Source organism: Vigna unguiculata, chromosome 7 (assembly GCF_004118075.2).
Source record: "Vigna unguiculata cultivar IT97K-499-35 chromosome 7, ASM411807v1, whole genome shotgun sequence".
Taxonomy (NCBI): Eukaryota; Viridiplantae; Streptophyta; class Magnoliopsida; order Fabales; family Fabaceae; genus Vigna; species Vigna unguiculata.
In genome coordinates this window covers 9758971-9777813 of record NC_040285.1, presented here as the reverse complement: position 1 = coordinate 9777813, position 18843 = coordinate 9758971, and the positions used below count along the sequence as shown (strand labels likewise).

At 29.7% G+C, this 18843-nt stretch overlaps 1 protein-coding gene across 1 annotated transcript; it reads right to left on the bottom strand.

Moving 5' to 3' along the window:
* Nucleotides 1–17313: 17313 nt before the first annotated feature.
* On the bottom strand, nucleotides 17314–18291 carry LOC114191143 (transcription factor TCP11). The gene has a single exon (XM_028080326.1). The coding sequence runs from the start codon at nucleotides 18289–18291 to the stop codon at nucleotides 17524–17526; it is 768 nt and encodes a 255-aa protein (XP_027936127.1). The 3' UTR covers nucleotides 17314–17523.
* Nucleotides 18292–18843: the final 552 nt, after the last annotated feature.

The window sequence follows — 18843 nt, the reverse complement described above, 5'->3', positions numbered from 1 at the left end:
AATGCAAAATTATATCTATATATGTATGTATAGATTTAGATGGCTATAAATAATGGAGATTCAAAGCTGAAAAAAAAAAAGACAGTAAGAGTGAAAGGAAGCAGAGAAGTGAAAGATATACAAAAAGAAAACAACGAAGGCGTTAAAAAAAGAGTGCTACAATCCGAGTGTATAAAAAGGAGAAACGTGCATTTATCTTTTTCAAAATTTGAGGTAAGGGAAGGAGACATCTATCATTTTATCTTTTTACTTTAATTATTTTTTTTATCTATTCATAATTATTTTTATCTCTATATTTACCTTAAGTGAGGTGTCCCTAACCTCATTCTAATTTATATTTAGTTTCCATTCCTATTTATTTATTTATATTCATCTCTAGTTGTGCACTAATCCTATTTATTCAATTTATATTTACTCTCATTTACTTATTTATATTTATCTCTAGTTATGTATTGACCCTTTTTATTTATTTATATCTATTTTAATTATTCATTGATCCTATCTATTTATTTATTTATTTATATGGTTTAATATTGAAAAAAAAATTATGATAAATAAAGATTTGATTATTGTAGTTGGAGGTATGACCTTGGGGATTTAAACGAGTTAGTATTACTCAAGATGAGATGTTCTTGAGTTATTTTGTTGGCCATGAGCTCATTTATCCTGACTAATCACTATAAAAAATTAATCAATATCTTTATAAAGTATAATAAAATCCAGTTTTATAAAACTTGGGAGAATTTTCATTTCACTTTATTTTATTATGATACGCTGTAGTTTTTTTTTATGTGATATCTGTCTCACTTCCCTATTTTATGATTGTGTGTGAAAAACAAAATTTTATAACATTATCATAGATGGCTGCTCCAAACATGTCTGATCCCTTCTTCTCCGACATTGTTGCTGTTTTTCCGGGAAACGCATGGCAAACCAATGCAGTAAACAATTCTGTAACATTTCAGGGAACGGGAAACTCTACCATTACTTTTCTCTCTGCTCTAAATGCGCCGATTGTCATCGAAGGACAAATCGGAGTTACCTTTTATTTACCCCCAACAGTCCAAGTGAACCCTATCCATAACCTTTTCCCTCCACCTGTTTGAAAGCCAGTATATAAGAAAAAAACTGTAAATAAATAATACTTTTTCCCCTTGTAGTATAGGAAATATAAGATGTACTAAGCAGTGCAAATATAAGATGCATATAGTATTGTGTGTGTGTGTATATATATATATATATATATATATATATATATATATTTGAATATTTGATGTATAATTTTGCTTTTAAATTTTATTAGTATATTATAGGAAATAATAATAATAATTAAAAACGAAATTGTCATCACAGGAATGACAAAAATATTCGCGTCCGAGGGTATCTGTGGATAAAATCTGCAGGGGATAGTTAGTACCTACAGATATTTATTATTCGCAGGTAATAGGTAGCGGGTATTTTAATATCTGCTTATAAACAGATTGGGTGTGAGTATCATATTTTTCGTACCGGTAGGTACCCATTATATGTAAAAAATTAAAATTATACTTTACTAAGTTAAATTTAATTAAAATTAAAATTATATTTTATTAGATTAAGTAATTAAAATTAAAATTTAATTTAATTTAATTTATATTTTATTTTATTTTATTTTTTTCATAATTCTATTTAAATTTTATTTAAAAAATTTTAAAAAAAATTTCTAAATAATTTACAGGTATGCAAGTATCTACGGGTACTCTCGCAGGTTTTAAAAAAATTTGCGAATATTTTTTAAACGGATACCCAAAGGGTAAACAAGCGGGTAGCAGGTGGATTTTTTTGCATATCAGATTGTAGATAGGTGTTATCCGTATCTGACCCGACTCGTTATCATTCTTCTGGTGACTAATTTTAGTTGTTTCAAAATTATAGAAACTCTGTTGAATTTTATGTATATAAGATATGAGGCTTGTTGGTTAGAAACTGAAAAACAACGTAGTGATTAATTTTTAATTTTTATAAGTAAAAAAATACCTTATTTGTTTTGAAGGAAGTAACTTAACTTTATAAAAAATTGTTCAAAATAGTTTCTTAGCCATATTAATTTAAACCTGTTTCCAATTTTTATTATTTTAAAAACTTAAATAAACACATTTTTTTTTAAATGAATACTTTTTAAAATAGGTGTTTTTTCATATAAAAATGTAATAGGCTCATAGTTTTGAGGAGTTAGTGGGTTGGAAACAAATTAGGGTTTACTTAATTTATACTTAACAGATTATATGTTAATACTATTATTAATTGAGATCGAAAGACTTCATATAAAAATATAGCATTTGAAAGTTCAGGTAAAAGAAATTGTTTGGGAAATAAATTTAATAAATTTTTTTAAGCGTAAAATATGTGTTCAATTATTTTGTTGTTTCATTAAGAGTTTGAAGGTTAAACATGATCGCATGTGTAAGACCCACTTTATTTCTATTCCTTTTCTATCCTAAGTCTTAAGGACTTGTCCTAAGCAGATGGGCCTAATGGCTGGCTCATGGGGTGCCAAGGCCCCTAAAGCAGCCAAGACTCACTTTCTGCTCTCACTTTTCCAAATCAAGCCTTGACTCCTTCCCCTTACAGAATAGAAGCTCTACTAGGGTTTAGAGCTCCGTCATCTTCAAGCTAGCTCGAAGCCGCTTTCTACTCCATGTAAGTACTTTTACTAGCTCGTACTAGTCTCCGTTATCCCTCTTCGTGTTTTCCAGTTAGGGTTTCATAGTAATCCATCTCGTGTTCCTGCTCCATTATTTCTTTCAGCTCCTCCGTTCGTTCCTAAAGCTGTTGTGCTCTTTACACTTGACTGCCAAAGCCTCTTTTAACCCCTTTCAAGTTAAGGGAAGTTAGGGTTTGCGTCTTAAGCTTTATTTATAAGTTTTATGGCCATTTTCGTGATCTTGAATGTATGATTGAAGTTTTGGTGCTGTGAATATGTACTGAATGATTGGTGTGACTAAAATGGTTGGTCTGTGCGTGCGTGAACAGTGGAGGGTCCTGCATATCTCGCCCAAGCGACCTATCTCACCTAAGCGAGATTAGTAGTACTCGTCCATTTCTGCCTATGCAAGCTGTCGCTCAGGCGATGATCTCCAGCTTTGAGCGAGGGCACGTCTCACTCAGGCGAGGAGGTCTCGCCTAAGCGAGAGTGCGTGACAGCGCCACTATTCCTCTTTTCGAGCCCTCGCCTAGGCGAAGGGGGATCGCTTGAACGAGAGACCCTCTCGCCTCAGCGAGACTCCTCTGCCTGAGCAAGAGGCTGGACGAGAATGCACCAGGTTCTGTTTCCTTTGCTAATTCTTGTGTGATTAATATATTTTGGATGATTCGATCTGCTTAAAGCATGGGATGCATGATGTGTATGTATGGGATTGGTTCATGGATTTAATATGATGGGATGTTTATGGAGTTGATATGAAATGTGGAGGGATTCATGGAAAATGAATGATGATCCTTGGCATGGTATTGGCATGATGTACGATTCTATTTTCATGGCTTTAGGAAGGATGAGCTGTGGTTGACTAAATATGAGATACGAATGAGGGATGGTTACAAAGATTGACATGATATTGACATGTGTGGTGAATATTTCATGATTGATTGAATATGTATAGTATTTTGTCAGTGCGTAAATCCTTGAGATCTCTAGGTGGGATTTCAGGGTAGTGCTTCAATGGTCGGGACGTAATTCCATGGCCCTTGTTAGTGGGTGTCCATGGTGGTGCCCCATCTATATGGTCTGGTAAGAATTCAAGGTAAGATTGCATCTTGACACTCTAAGGAGTCAGTTAGTCTCACTTAGAGCGGACTGACTCTTGTGTGTGAGGGAATTGATTCATTATAACACTTGTAACACATAGCTCGAGGTGAGCAGCTCGATGGTGAGTAGAGGTATCCACCACAAGTGCAAGCATTCGTTGAATCCGACCAGATTGTATGTATCCGGATGAGTCAGTCGAGTCTTAGTGTATTTGTTTGAGAGTCAAAGCATGCTTGGGTGTTGTATATGTAGTTGACTGCGAACGTGTATCAGATTGCATGATGAAATTATTTTGTGTTCTAGCTTACTCTACTGTTTGTGGTTGTATGTTTTGTGGCGTGGTATTTTCTTTTGCAATGATCATCAACATGTTGATATGAGCAGAGGTGAGAACTCCCCGAACTAATCAGGATGATGGAGGTTCCGCTTCTTAGTCCACTCGGACTGGATTTGAAACTTTATGGGCTTTCTTTCCGGGCTATGGCCCATGTACTAGTTGTATTTTAATTTCCTATGTTGACTCTGTTGCACTTTGTATTTGTTTTAGTTTTGGACATCGTAGTGTGCCTAGGATATTGTAGGGGTTATGTTTAAGACCCCTGAAATGCGCTGCTATACTATTTGTATGTGACGTTTCTTTTAATTATGCTTATCAATTAAATGGGACGTTACAGCATGCATTCTACTTTGTTTAGATGGAAGAAAGAAATGGAGATATACTTGATGAAGGAGAAATTATATAAAAGATAAAATACTTTTTGGTATTTTACAATATTAAAATTTAATTCTAGCCTTTTTATATAAATCTTATACAAAATAAGAATTATTTTGTTGTTCTATAATAGTAAGTTTTACTTAAAATCTTAAGAGAATTTTCCCCCATGCATATTTTCTATTCATAAGACGAGTTTTGGATTATTTACAAAGTATTTTATAATATATATATATATATATATATATATATATATATATATATATATATATTAATTAGGTTCATCTATTAATTAGTCTGATCCAATAAATTATCTAATTACTAATATAAATACAACCTATAAAAAGTTTTAATTATAAACTCTCTTACCATAATTATGTTATTGGGTTTTTTATTTATGTGCTCATCATACTTTCCTCGAGGAAAATTTAATTTAGAATTTATCTTTTTTTCTTGCCTATATCAAACGTATAAAAACAAGTGTTGAATAAACTTAAATTTAAAATAACATAAAAAGTACATAAAAAATTGAATTTGAATTGTACATAAAAGTACATTAATATAATACATTAATATCTTATATTAATCTACTTGAAGATTTTTCTCCATGTTAAAACATTAACTTATATAAAGCATAAAAAAATTGGAGAATGCTAACTTGTGTTTTTATGGTACTGATTAAAGAATAATTAATGTGTATTGATTTCAACATTTTTATATTAAAAATGAAAATAATTAAATATATTAATTAAAAATAGTATAAATACATATAATAGATTTTATAAAGATCAAAATACCCTTTTAAATATTTGGAGAATAACTTTCTGATACAAAATAAGGACTTTAGAAAATTTAAGGTCTTTACTAAAACACAAAGAAAAAAAAATTCTACTTTAATTTTTTTTTTGTAAATTTTTTAGGTATTTAACACATTTCTTGCTATTTTGTTTGTTAATTTAAATTTTCTTATATTTAATTTTTAACAACATTAAAATATAATTATTTTATTATTTAATTGTTTTTAAATTTTTATCGATGAATATTAAATAAAATTTTAAACACACTATATAATATTTATGAGCATTTTTATTCTTTAAACAAAATAAAATTACATTAATAGTTATTAGGTAGATTTTATTTAATATCACTCTTAAATGTATATTTTTGTAGAATTCAATACATATTAATTATGTTTAATCAATGTCTTTAGAACACTTATTAACAAGACCGTAACTAATTTCCTAATCACAAGTTTCACAATTAAACCAATTTAATGAAAATAATGAGTAATCAATTTAATGCAAATAATGAGTAATCAATGTTATTTTCAATGGATGAGACTTTAGCTTTAACATTATGTCAATACAACGGCTAACACGCATACCGAGAGGAACGCTTATCTGATCATTCAAGTCTACATAGTGTAGAGTTAACTCATGTTTTGAAAACTTTACATCACTTAATTCATGTAATAAGTGACTTTAATTGTTGCATATCCCAATGCTTAGTCGTGACATTTTTTTTTATTCTCTCGTTTCTTTCTCTTCAATTTATATTTTTCCCTTTTCATGCATCTTGTTAACGAGAACACCCGTTAACAATAATTAATATATATAGAATCTTATAAAAATTCATAAGTTATGATATTAAATGAATTTTAATTTAATAATCATTATTATCATTTTACTTTATTTAGAGGACAAAATATGACCATAAATATTTTAGAATTGTGTTTAATATTTTTATGTTTCTAAAAATTAAAACATATTTAAACATAAAAAAATTAAATTAACATAAAATGAACAAAAAATAATGTTAAACATTTAAAAAGTTTACAAAAAAAATAATTAAAATATAAATTAAATAATAAAAAAAATATATTTTAATGTTGTTACAAATTTCAAAGAGATTTTTTTTTTTTTTTGTAAAAATTAAAACCATACACTTCAAATGTTTCAGGTCTTCACATTTTAAGTTTCCACAAGGAGACTTCTCAGGTGTGAGAGAAATATTTTTCTTGCTTTTTAGTATAGACCTTAAAAATTCTAAAATGCTTATTTTATGTAAGAGAGATAATGATTACAAATTTCCAAGGATATTTTTGTCTTTATAAAATCTGTTTATGAATTTATAATACAATTAATTAATAGAGCTAATTATTTTAGTTTTCAGTATAAAAATGATGAAATCAAGGATTATTAAACATACCTTAACTAATGCCCTTAAGGCACTAGTTAACCTTCTCCTTTTCTTTCTAATTTTTCCTAAGCTCTTTTTTATTTATTTTTTTAATGATTTATTATCTCTTTCTCCTTCTCTCTCAATCTTTCTCTAGTATTTATAGTAATTCTTAATGTCATGCTCACTTGTTGGTTTCACTGTAAAACATTGATGACAAGTATATGTTCATAACTTTCACATCTAAAACATATATAAAATTATTTTTAATCCTTGAACTTGATGTCTCTTTATGTTTCTAAACATTGTGTTTTGGTATAAATTTCTCAAGAATATCATCTTTAGTTGAATTCATGCCTACATGTAAAAATGTTATAAGTGTAAAAAACAAAAAAATATATATATGAAGAAAGAGATTGTGTAGTATTGATTGTGTATAAAATGTTACGAATGTAATATATATATATATATATATATATATATATATATGTATATATATATATATATGTATATATATATATATGTATATACATGTATATACATGTATATACATACATATATATGTATATACATGTATATACATGTATATACATGTATATACATGTATATATATGTATATACATGTATATACATATATATATATATACATATATATGTATATATATGTATATATATACATATATATACATATATATATATATATATATATATATATATATATATATATATATGAAGAAGGAGATTGTGTATAAAATGTTCCAAGAGGTGTGCTATATATACACACAAAGCTAACCCTAGAAGTTACAAGTAAATGAGTCTAAAACATGGGTATATGCTAACATTCTCCTCAAATTCACAATGTGATGACTAAATGCATTGAGAGTTTGTCATACAAAAAATGAAAGCATAAAACGAAGTGTGGCATGGTAAATATATCTGCAATGTATAGAGTCAAAGGAACAAATAGTAAATATATAGTGTCAAGTTGAAGATGATGACAAGTAAAATGACAATTTGTTTCATTATGCTTGGTTCGCTCATGAAAAATAGAGTTGTGAACAATATGAATAACACTTTTATTGCCACAATGTATAGGCATATGATCTTTCAAATAGACACACATAGGTCAGCAATATACTTGGATTGAGTTAGAAGATAACCTTTGGAAGAAGAAACAACCTCAATACCCAAAAAGCAATGAAGTACACCCAAATCTTTTATAGAAAAATGATGGGATAATGCAGTTTTTAAAGATGCAATTCTATAAAAAAATTATCATTAGTAATAATCATATCATCAACATATAAGGATAGCACAATACGTCTTGCATTGGTTTTCCTAACAAATAATGCATAATCATGATGACTAGCAACAAAACCAAAAGAGACATTATTGTAGAAAAATTCTAAAACTAAGCACGAGGTGCTTGTTTAACATCATAGAGAGCTTTTTGAAGTTTGCAAACTTCACCAAATTTGTGAGAGACACTTGGTGGTGGAATCAGAAGACTTCCTCATGTAGACCCCCATTCAAAAAGGAATTTTTTAAGGTACAAACAATAGTCATCTTTGCCACAAGAGCAAATGTTTCCTCATAACTCATGCCATATTATTGGGTATATCCTTTAGCAACAAGCCTAGCTTTATACCTTTCAATTGAGCCATATGATTTTGTCTTGATTTTATATACCCAACAAGATCTAATAGGAAGTTTTCCTGGTGGCAGTGAAAGTAGACCCCATATATAAGTCTGATGTAGAACAGTAAGTTCCTCATCCATAACATTCTACCAAAATCGATCACAAACAATCTCTCTATAGGATGAAGGCTCATAAAGACGATGAATAGAGGCAATAAAAGCAACAAATGAACCAAAATAAGAGGAATAAACACAATCTGGTAGTTTAGTATACTTATGATTATGACTGGGTCGAACAGGTGGTAGAGGAACCACAACCTCAAGAGAAGACTGAGCATGCGTAGTAAGGGAATCAACAAGTATAACCTTTGGTGCAGTATATGTAATTGGTGCTAAGACAAGTTCTGGAGTTGGAACGAAAGTAGGTGTAGTGTCATCGATATCAAAAGGATTAATTTTAATGTCATCATATGTAGACAAATAATGTGAGCTAGTTGGAATAGAAAAGAACGAAATATGTTCAAAAACACAACATGACGTGAGACATACAATTTTTGATTAACTAGATCAAAGCAATGATATCCCTTTTGACCAAGACCATATCCCAAAAAAACACACAAAGGAAACTTAGCTGATAATTTAGTACGCTCAACATGTGGTTTTAGATCAAAACAAGTACATCCAAAAACACACAAAGTAGAGTAATCAGGTGTATGACCATACAATTTTTCAAAAGGATACAAACCAAAATTATGTGAAGTCAAGATTCGATTCATAATGTGAGTTGCTGTAAGAATAGCTTCCCCCAAAACGTCGATATGATTTTCTCACAATTTTCAAACATTTTAATGCTCATGTAAAGACTCAACACTTTGCTGCCATAAAAATCTTTCGTTGTGACTTGGGGGGTTAATACACTTCTAATTATTTTACCAATTTACTTGCCTCTAATGGAATTATACATCAGACCTCTTGCATTGACACTCCTCAATAAAATGACATTGTTGAAATAAAACATATTCATTTTGTTAAGACTACAAGATCAGCCTTGTTATCTGCCAATATTTCATAAGAAGACACTTGGAACATTGGTAAATAATAAGAATGATCTTATAGACATAATAAGATGACGATGTTTTCTTTCAGCACCGCTATTTTATTGAGGAGTGCTAGTGCAAGAAGTCTTATGTATAGTTTCTTTAGAGGCAAGTAAAGTGGTAAAATCATTAGAAGTGTATTTACCCACCAAGTCACAATAAAAGACTTTTATGGTAGTAGAGTGTTAGGTCTTTACAAGAGCATTAAATTTTTGAAAATTGTGAGAAAATCAAACTGACGTTTCATAAGATAGATCCTAGTGAAACAAGTAAAATAATCAATGAACGAGGCATAATATCTAGAACCTCCTTTGGTAGATACAAGAGAAGGTCCTCACACATCAGAATGGACAAGATCAAAAGGAGTAAGAGAAGAAGAAATACTTTTATTAAAAGGTAAAGCAGAAAATTTTGTAGGCTTAGTCAAGGCAAGTTGATCCTATAGGGTTGTCATGACAGAATAAAAGTCTTGAATGCTATGTCATTTTGCTTCAATGCACGAATATTTATCTCAAGTTGATACTATTTGACAAAGTTATATTGTGTATATATTCAAGATAAGTGATCTCATACATCATTTGCAGTATCATATTTTTCCAATTGAGCGGCAATCGAGTGTGTGACAAAATTATTGACCCAAGTGATAATTTTAGAGTTATCAACTTCCTATACCTCTAAAGCAGTAGCATAATCATTAGTTTTCATGTTAATCAGTTAAAATATAATCCCACATGGACTTTCCACGAAGAAAGTTTTTCATAACATAACTCTATTTTGGGAATAATTTTTACCATCCAATTGCACACCAATAGACTAAGAGAATCACCTTTACAAGTCGCTATAACAAATCGAACACAAAAAAAAAATATGAATCACACAGCAGATTCAATGAAAAAATAGAATACAAACCAATATTAGAGGATTGTAAATACCTTAAAATGACATAAAGAACATGGTGCAGAACCTCCAAAAATGCCTTAAAGCAGAAAACAAAATTGCGATAAGGATAAACCTAAAAATTTGAAAGAGGCTTAGAGCTTAGGGCTTAGGGCTTGGGATTTAGGAAAGAGGAATTACTGCAAGAATCCCTTCTTAATCATAAAATTTTTTAAAGAGGCTTAAGGCTCCCAATCATAAAATTTGCGAAAGAGACTTAGGGCTTAGGGTTTAGAAAAGTGGAATTACTACAAGAGTCTCTTCTCAATCATGGATCATTTGGAGCTCTTGATACCATGTAGAAAACAAAGAAATATATATAGAAGGGAATTGTGTATAAAATATTATAAGAGGTGTGTTATATATACACATAAAGCTAACCCTATAAGTTACAAGTAAATGAGCCTAAACCATGGGTTTATGCTAACAACAAGAATAATAATTTAAAACAAAGAAATAGTTAACACAAGTAATAAAAAAGAAATGAACATCACCATTTATTAAATGTTTACATTCAATTCAATCATAGGATACATTCTTCTACTTAAATTTAGCTTTAGTTCGTGAGAAGAAGTTTGAATTAACCCATCAAGAATTTACATTCAAAGTAAAATATGAATTTAAATTAAGAGGTCAAGGAAATGAAAAACTCTATGACAAAACCATTTTTTCTAAAAAAAAAAATACTTACAAGAAATAGGATAAAGCAAATGGATTAAGATATATGAAAAAATAATTAAACAAGAATAAAAAATTACCACAAGAAAATTATAAAACAGAAACTAAGTAAATAAAAAATTAAGTTGAAGGAACAAACTAAAACTACTTAAAAGATTGAAACTAATTTGAACATCCAATAAAAAAGCTCAATTAAAAGTAAATGAAGTTGTAATGAATGAATCAAGATTACTTATATAGTTCGAAACAATTTGAACATTCAATATAAAACCCAATCAAAAATATATTCAAATCTCTAAAGAAATGTATAACACCTAAAATTAATATTTTTAATTAACTTATCACATTTGAGGTGAATGAAAGCTATATAAATTCCTGTGCATTTTGCATAATTTGTGCTTTCAATTTCTCAAATTTTAAACTCAAATTTGAAGGAACTATCAAAACATAAATGCTAAGGCTTAATTGAAGCATATATTGAAGGCGTTATTTTTGAATTAATTTCTCAAAACCTTTCTTGCTTATCCATTAAACAAGAATCTTGAATAAATTACTCTCATTAATTAATTGCATTGAAGAAATATCTAATTATGTTTCAGTTTATGTGAGTTCAAACAAGCACCCAAAACTCTCTATACATTAAAATCTTGAACATATGTAACACTAGATGAACTCATACGAATCCTCAAGGTACATGAAATAGAAATTCAACAAGATGCTCAACAAACGCAACTCATATAGCATAGTTTGATGATTCCTTTGTAGACCATATTCAATTAGTAGATGATATACTGATTAAAAATGAGACATTGAGAAAAGTCATTTCCCAAATAAAAATTGGAGATAAAAATCTAGGATAAAATCTTGATTTTCCAATAAGAATGTTAAGGAAACTTCAAAAGAGGCAAGATTTGAAAATACTAGAAATAAACCTTACGATTAAGTCATGCACATGTTAATTATGTCTTGTCTAGTAGCATCCCAAAAATGAAATCATCTAGACATACTAACATTAAAGAGTCCAATATATGATAAAAAAAATATTGATGATACTCTAATATTTACTACCAACGAACAAGGTAATTTATTCCAGGTTGAATTAGAGTAATTATCATCACAAAATGTTTCATGTCTCATGGTCATAAAAAAATACCATTGGGTCAAACATAAAAAGTGTGCACATGTAAATTTGAGGTTAATTCTGAAATAGCAAAAAGACACCTAGTAAAAGGATTTTCAGTAATGTTATTGTAGGGTTTAAAATCTTGGTGTTTGTGTGTGTTTCTTGTGAGTTTTGTACAATTTCAAAATATAGTGGATTTTTCTAATAAGCGATAAATAGATAATTGAATATAACTCTATTATGACAATAAACCGGTATAATTTTGGGTGTTTTTCTTCTTTCTTTTACTACTATATATTAAATCTGAATTGAAACTTGTTGTGTGCTCATAGTTAAAGAACATTGTCATTGACATTCTTGAAGTTGAAATCTTTTTTCTCTCATAAGGTTTATCTTGATTCAAATAATAGTATGCATTCATTGGTTAAAACTTTTCAAATTTCAATAACCAACTCAATCTTTAATTCTAACAATTTATATTTAGATTATAAATCGTATAAGTCTAGAACAAATAAAAAATCCTCTATACATAGATGAAACACATATTATGCTTGGGTAAATTGTGTTTATAACTATAAATTTTATCGGATACTATTCTTTATAGTGTCCTTTGTTATCCTTTCCACATTTATGAAAAAAATATTTTGTTTGAAAAATTTAAGACATGATCTTGGATCAGGGATTATAAAAAGGACACTCTAAGTAGAAAATCATGGAGAAAAATAGATCTTCTCTCCATGCATGTTAATTTGTTGTGCAAAGTTATAAATAGTGTACCAACTAAAGCAAGATAAGAAAATTGTGTTATATCAAGAAAACTAGTCAATAAAACATAATAAATTTGATTTAATATACTATCATGAGATTTTCTATCCTTATCAAATCTCAAAGAATACCCTCTAAAGAATACTTCAAGTATCTCATAACTACTATCTTTTGAGAGTTTCATATTTAAGCGCTAAAAATTAAAAGAGACAACAATTATAATCCCATGGTGAAATCAATATTTGTTGAAAGATGTATTATTATCTCTTTGAATAATTTATTATTAGCCTTAGCTTAACCTTTACATTCTTTTGTTCAAGGCACTTTGGTTAGTAATACCTTATTTAGTTTATCTAGGAGAGTATAAAAGCACAAAGAGGTTATTATTTAAAGAAAACTTTGAAAAATTTCATGGAGTAGCAAGTAAAACAAAATACTTGGGTTTTTGGTCAAAAGTGATTGTAAAGAATACTTGTGGAGTATGTTTGGATCTTAATAAAATTTAAAGTTTTGTATACTTGTTCTTCTTGAAAATTTGTATACTTGTTCATCTCAAACACAAACATCAAGGTCTTGGAAACACTGATGTTCCATTGTCTTAGATACAAGTTTTTTATTTTTTTCATTCTCACTTCCAACCTAAAGTTTTACTCGTTTCTCCGAAAAATAATTAAAACATTATTTATCTAGTAGCCTCTTTTGACTTTTAACCTCTTTCAAATAAGATGAAAATAATACAAACTAATGGTATCATTTGAATAAGATAAATATTAAAACTCTCGTCTAGTCTAGTCTAATATAACTTAGATAAAATAGCTCATAATATTACAAGTTTTAAAACATATTGAAGAATACTCAAAATAGGTCAACATTATGTGCACATCACTTGGTCTTTAAGAAGTTTTTATCTTCTTGTATACGTGGAGAAAATGAGGTATTTATAAAATCTAATTGTTGTCCAACATTGAAAATCCTTATATTATTGCTTCATCTATGTTTTGGTGAAGACACACAAGGTCATGATCATGCATTAAATAGCTCTATGTTAATGCATTTCATTAATTACCTTATTTGAAAAGATAAAATAGTCTTCTTATCTAGTTGTAGGTGGTAGGATTTCTCTCATTTGCATAACAAAAGTGAGCTATAATAAAGTAATTTATATTGTTTTTCACTTCACTACTTAAAATGTGCTTGACTCCTACTTTTAAGTTGAGAGGATAACGTAGAACACTTTGAAGAAAATTATTATATAAACTATAAATATGCAAACTCATTCTCAAATAATACTTTTTCTACATACATACAATACTTTATTTTATTGAGTCCACATATGGATATATCATTTGAATGCAAACAAAACAACATTAAATGAGATTAATTAGACTACACTTCCTTTAATATCTTAAAATATGTTTATTATATGTTATCAATGAATTTGAATTTTTTTTGTTGGATTTTGTTGTGTAGTTCTTCTGTTGTGCCTTCAAAAAACCTTGATAACTACTGATTTTGAAAATTTAAAATATATTAAAAATATTTTTAAAGTATCAATATAGTGTATTTTTAATATTTTTTAGTGCTCAGCAGATGACAACACCGTAGAGAACGTGGACTCGTTGTCAATCAAAAAAAGAGTCTTCACATATTTTTTTTCTAAGAGTTCATATATTTTACAAAACGTATCTTCAATTTTCCAAGTTCACGTGCTCACTACTAAAAAAGCTCATACTTCCTGCCAATTTGTTTTGAATTTTTGTTTTGTAGGAATAGTTACAAATTTTGTTATGAAAAAAATTTGCAGGAAATTGCTGACAATTTTTTTGCAAAATATTTTGTATAAAACACTTTTCACAATAAATTTTGTAGGAAATACTTATAAATTTTATAATTTTGTAAGAAATAATTATCCACGAAAGAATTACCTACTAATATAGATCCTCAGGAAAAATAGTTTTTTCTTGTAAATTTTTTTAACAAATCTGTAAGAAAATTTAATATAAGAATTTTTAAAAGTGATTAATTCAACTTTTCATTTATCTCTCTTCTTGCCGCTTGTTCTCCATTCCATATCTTAATTCAGATTTTTGTTTTAATATTTTAATTCCTTTATGATATAGCTATATTTCCTCACTAATCCATAAGCGTTTCCTTACGTTTCATTGGTTCCTTGAGTTGTTCTTGCACATTCACACATGAATATGAAACCTATTTCAAGAACTCAACAAATCATTCATAGTAAGCATGTTCTTGTCAATTTAATCGATTGAAGGTTATAAATTTAATTCTTGAATCTTGTAGAACTTCTCCATTAAAATACGTTAACATTATATAAAATTTAAATTTCTTAATTTTAAAATAAAACTCAAGTCATAAGACTGAAAAAGTATTTCTATCTTAAGAACATCTTTTTCTGTTAATGGCAAAACAAAACATTAACCAAAATATAGATTTTATAAGATCTGCTTTCAAACAAAAAAATCTTATAATAATTGTATGAACTAAAATAAGTAAATTACATATCGACTCTTACAATAAAAAACACGCACATCTCCTAGGTCTCAATCTTTCCTATTTTTTTTTTTATTTTCATTAATATCTCTTTCAACTCATTATTTTCTTGTCTTTTTATTTCGTCTTCAATCTTTAGGGATGTTAAAAATATCCGTACCCGCAGGTATTCGCGCATAAAATCCGCAATGGGTGGGAAACAAATATTAAAAATGGATACCCGCTACCTGCGGGTACGGGTATTTTTGATACCCGCATGTTAACGGGGCGGGTATGGATATCATAGTATTTGTACCCGTGGATATCAGTACCCGCTAAACTTTAATTTACAAAAATACCCTTATATATATTAGTAAAAAACATTGTGATCTAATATTTTCTAAGATGCACATCTTATCTTCTTCTGTCTTCATTCTTCCAGCTTTAAGTATTAGTACGTTATTTTCTTTCAAGTACACCCCTTTGACATTCTTCTCTTTCCCTTTTTTGAAATTGGCCATATACATCATAGACAGTGACGTTTATGGTATGCTTGTTGTCAAATGATGGAATCAAAATAAGAATACTTGGCAAGGCAGTTGGGGTTTATTATTTGATTTTTTTTTCAGGAATCAATCGAAGACTTGTTGATCAAAACACTAATTAAAGAATTTTCATTGTGTTGAACATCATTTTATATTTATTTTTATAATTATTTGAACTTGTATGAATATGAGTTTATTTGAACTTTATTTAAAATTTATGACAATGATGTATTTTATTTTATTTAAATTTATGATTAAATATTTATTTTTTAAATACTCGCGGGTACTCGTGGATACTTGACAGATATAAATACGAATGCGAAACGGATAAAACACGGAAAAGCTACTATCCGTAGCCTACCCGTTGACATCCCTATCGATCTCTTTATTTCTAGTCTCTCCATCAATAATATGTATTCTTGAGAAACACATGTTTATAATACTTATTACATAATATTTTACAAAAGTTATTCTGTATTATTACATAATAATTCTTAAACTCACATGAATAACTTCTCATCATTCCGTAACTAAGTGCCATATATTCTGTTTACGTATATTATCAGCACATGTGTTGTCACCTCAAAGTAGAGTTTCACACCAATAATAAATGTTATCACGTCAGCAATTGACTACCGAAACTCGTGATAAGAAAAAGGCAGAAAATCAGCACCATCTTCAGAAATGAAGACAAAATACATAAGTAACTTGCAAGAAACAAATAAATTAGAAAGAAAAAAACGATTAAATCTAAATAATTATCACAAAATTTGCAGCATGTCATTTCATTGGCCTCACTCCCCAAATCCCACACATTTTTCATGTATACATTTTCCCACCTGTTTCATCTAGATCTTTCCTCTTTCTTTGTCATTTATTCTACACCAGTTAAATCAAGACTTTTGAATCACAGTTTTTATTAAGCATCCTTAAATTCAAACACTAAACAAACGTATGCAACTGCATGAAACACTATCCCCATTTTTTTTCCAGAATGGATCTTCTCCAGCGAAATTAAGAACATAGATCAATCATATTCTCTCTCCCATTTGATTACTGTCATATGATGAATAAGGAACAGACATTTTGCAGGTCCTTTGGAAGGAAGAAAAGTTGACAGAGGATCAAAATTCCTTTTTTATTTATTCTAAAGAAGTAATAAAGATCTTTCTGGCCTAAACTTCTGCACAACGTAATCACATAAACACAACAAAATTGAGATCATTCAATCACATTTGGCATACGGATTAAACTTTTGGGCAAAATGAAAAACATGGTCGTCTTCTTTCTACTACCGATCATCGTCGAAGTCGAATTCAACTTAAGCTATGAAAGGTGGGTTCAAATCCTAATCAAAATTTTGCACATGTTAAAACCCAGAAAGGTTCAAATATATATATAATTCACATTCAAATAGTTTCTAGTAATAATTTACATAATCGTTACATTTCACTCCGTTCTTTCTATCACAGAACAATGTAACCGCAACCAAACACACCCACATTGATTTCACGCAACTCCAAAACTAACCCTGAAATCAATTAAATTAAAGAACCTCCCCATGGTTCCAACCGATATCATTGTTCGCCGAGAGAATCGTCGTTCTGGTTATCGTCCGCCGTAGCCGGCTGCAACAGCAGGGCCGTGAACGGCATGTGCCGATAGCCATTGGACGCCGCGAAGTCCAACCCCGGTGGCGGAGACAGGTCGAGGCGGCAACTTGGCGGCGCCATGGAGAACATTCCCTGGCCGCCGACCACCGGTACAGAGACGGAAGACTCGGAGGAGGGAAGAGAGGTTGCGACTGAGGAGATGGGAGCAGCGGGGACGGTACCGGAGCCGGTGGCTGCAATGATGGAAGGCTCTGCGTGGCGGAGGAGCCACTCGATGGTCTCACCGTCGGAGCGGTGGCCGAGCTCGCGCGTGAGCTGGAAAATGCGAGCGGCGCAGAGCGGAGGCATGCGGACTCGGCGGCCGCGGCCGTTGACCTTGGTGTGGCGGTCCTTAGTGGAGCGCGTGGCGGCGGCGGAAGACCTCTTGGTGACGGCGAGTGACGGCGCAGTGGGTTGAGAATCGGTGGTGGTAGTTGTTGGGGGTTTGGTTTCGGAGTGAGGGAAATTTTGTAGGACAACTTGTGAGGTCATTGTAGGGTTTGGGGAATTTGGGAATTTAGGGTTTTGTGTGTTGAAATTGTGACCCCACAAAGCAGAGTGAGTGAGGGGTTTTATAGTAATAGTTGCGTGGATTTGAGGTGAGTGGGCCTTCAGTTTTGCGTTTTCAAATCTCTCCACTCTCCCCACCCTGTAACTCAGATCAACTACAAAACTCCTCTCACTCTTTACCATTTAGATTAATAATTAAGGTATAATTAATAAATATTAAATTTTATAAAAAATTATAATATATTTTTATGGGTTTTGCTGACTAGTGTCATCAGAATATTCTTTGAGTTATTTAAGGATAATCATATTTTAATTTATCTTTTTTATCCATTTTTAATCCACTAGTTCAATTATCATTAGATATCTATTTTTATTTTTTTTTGTGATGTGATGATCTAATGGTGATTAAAATGATGAATTAAAAGTTGGTCAAAAAAGTGAGTTAAATATTATTATTCATTGTTTAAGTTGTAATTATTGATCATTAAATTCTATAAAAATTCATAGGTATCTATAATATTAAATGAAATATGACTTTAATAATTATTAATGCACTTTAACTTTAGATAATGGACAAAAAGAAAATGTTCATAAGTATTATATATTTGTAATTGATAATTTATTTGATGCACACACAAAAAAGTTAAAAATAATTAAATAATAAAATAATTACATTTTAATGTTGTAAAAAATTAAAATATAATTAAACTTAAATTAACATAAAATAATTATTAT

Bases quoted from the DNA above. Each gene is read 5' to 3' on its own strand.
- LOC114191143 (XM_028080326.1), bottom strand. From the start codon at position 18,291: ATGGTAAAGAGTGAGAGGAGTTTTGTAGTTGATCTGAGTTACAGGGTG.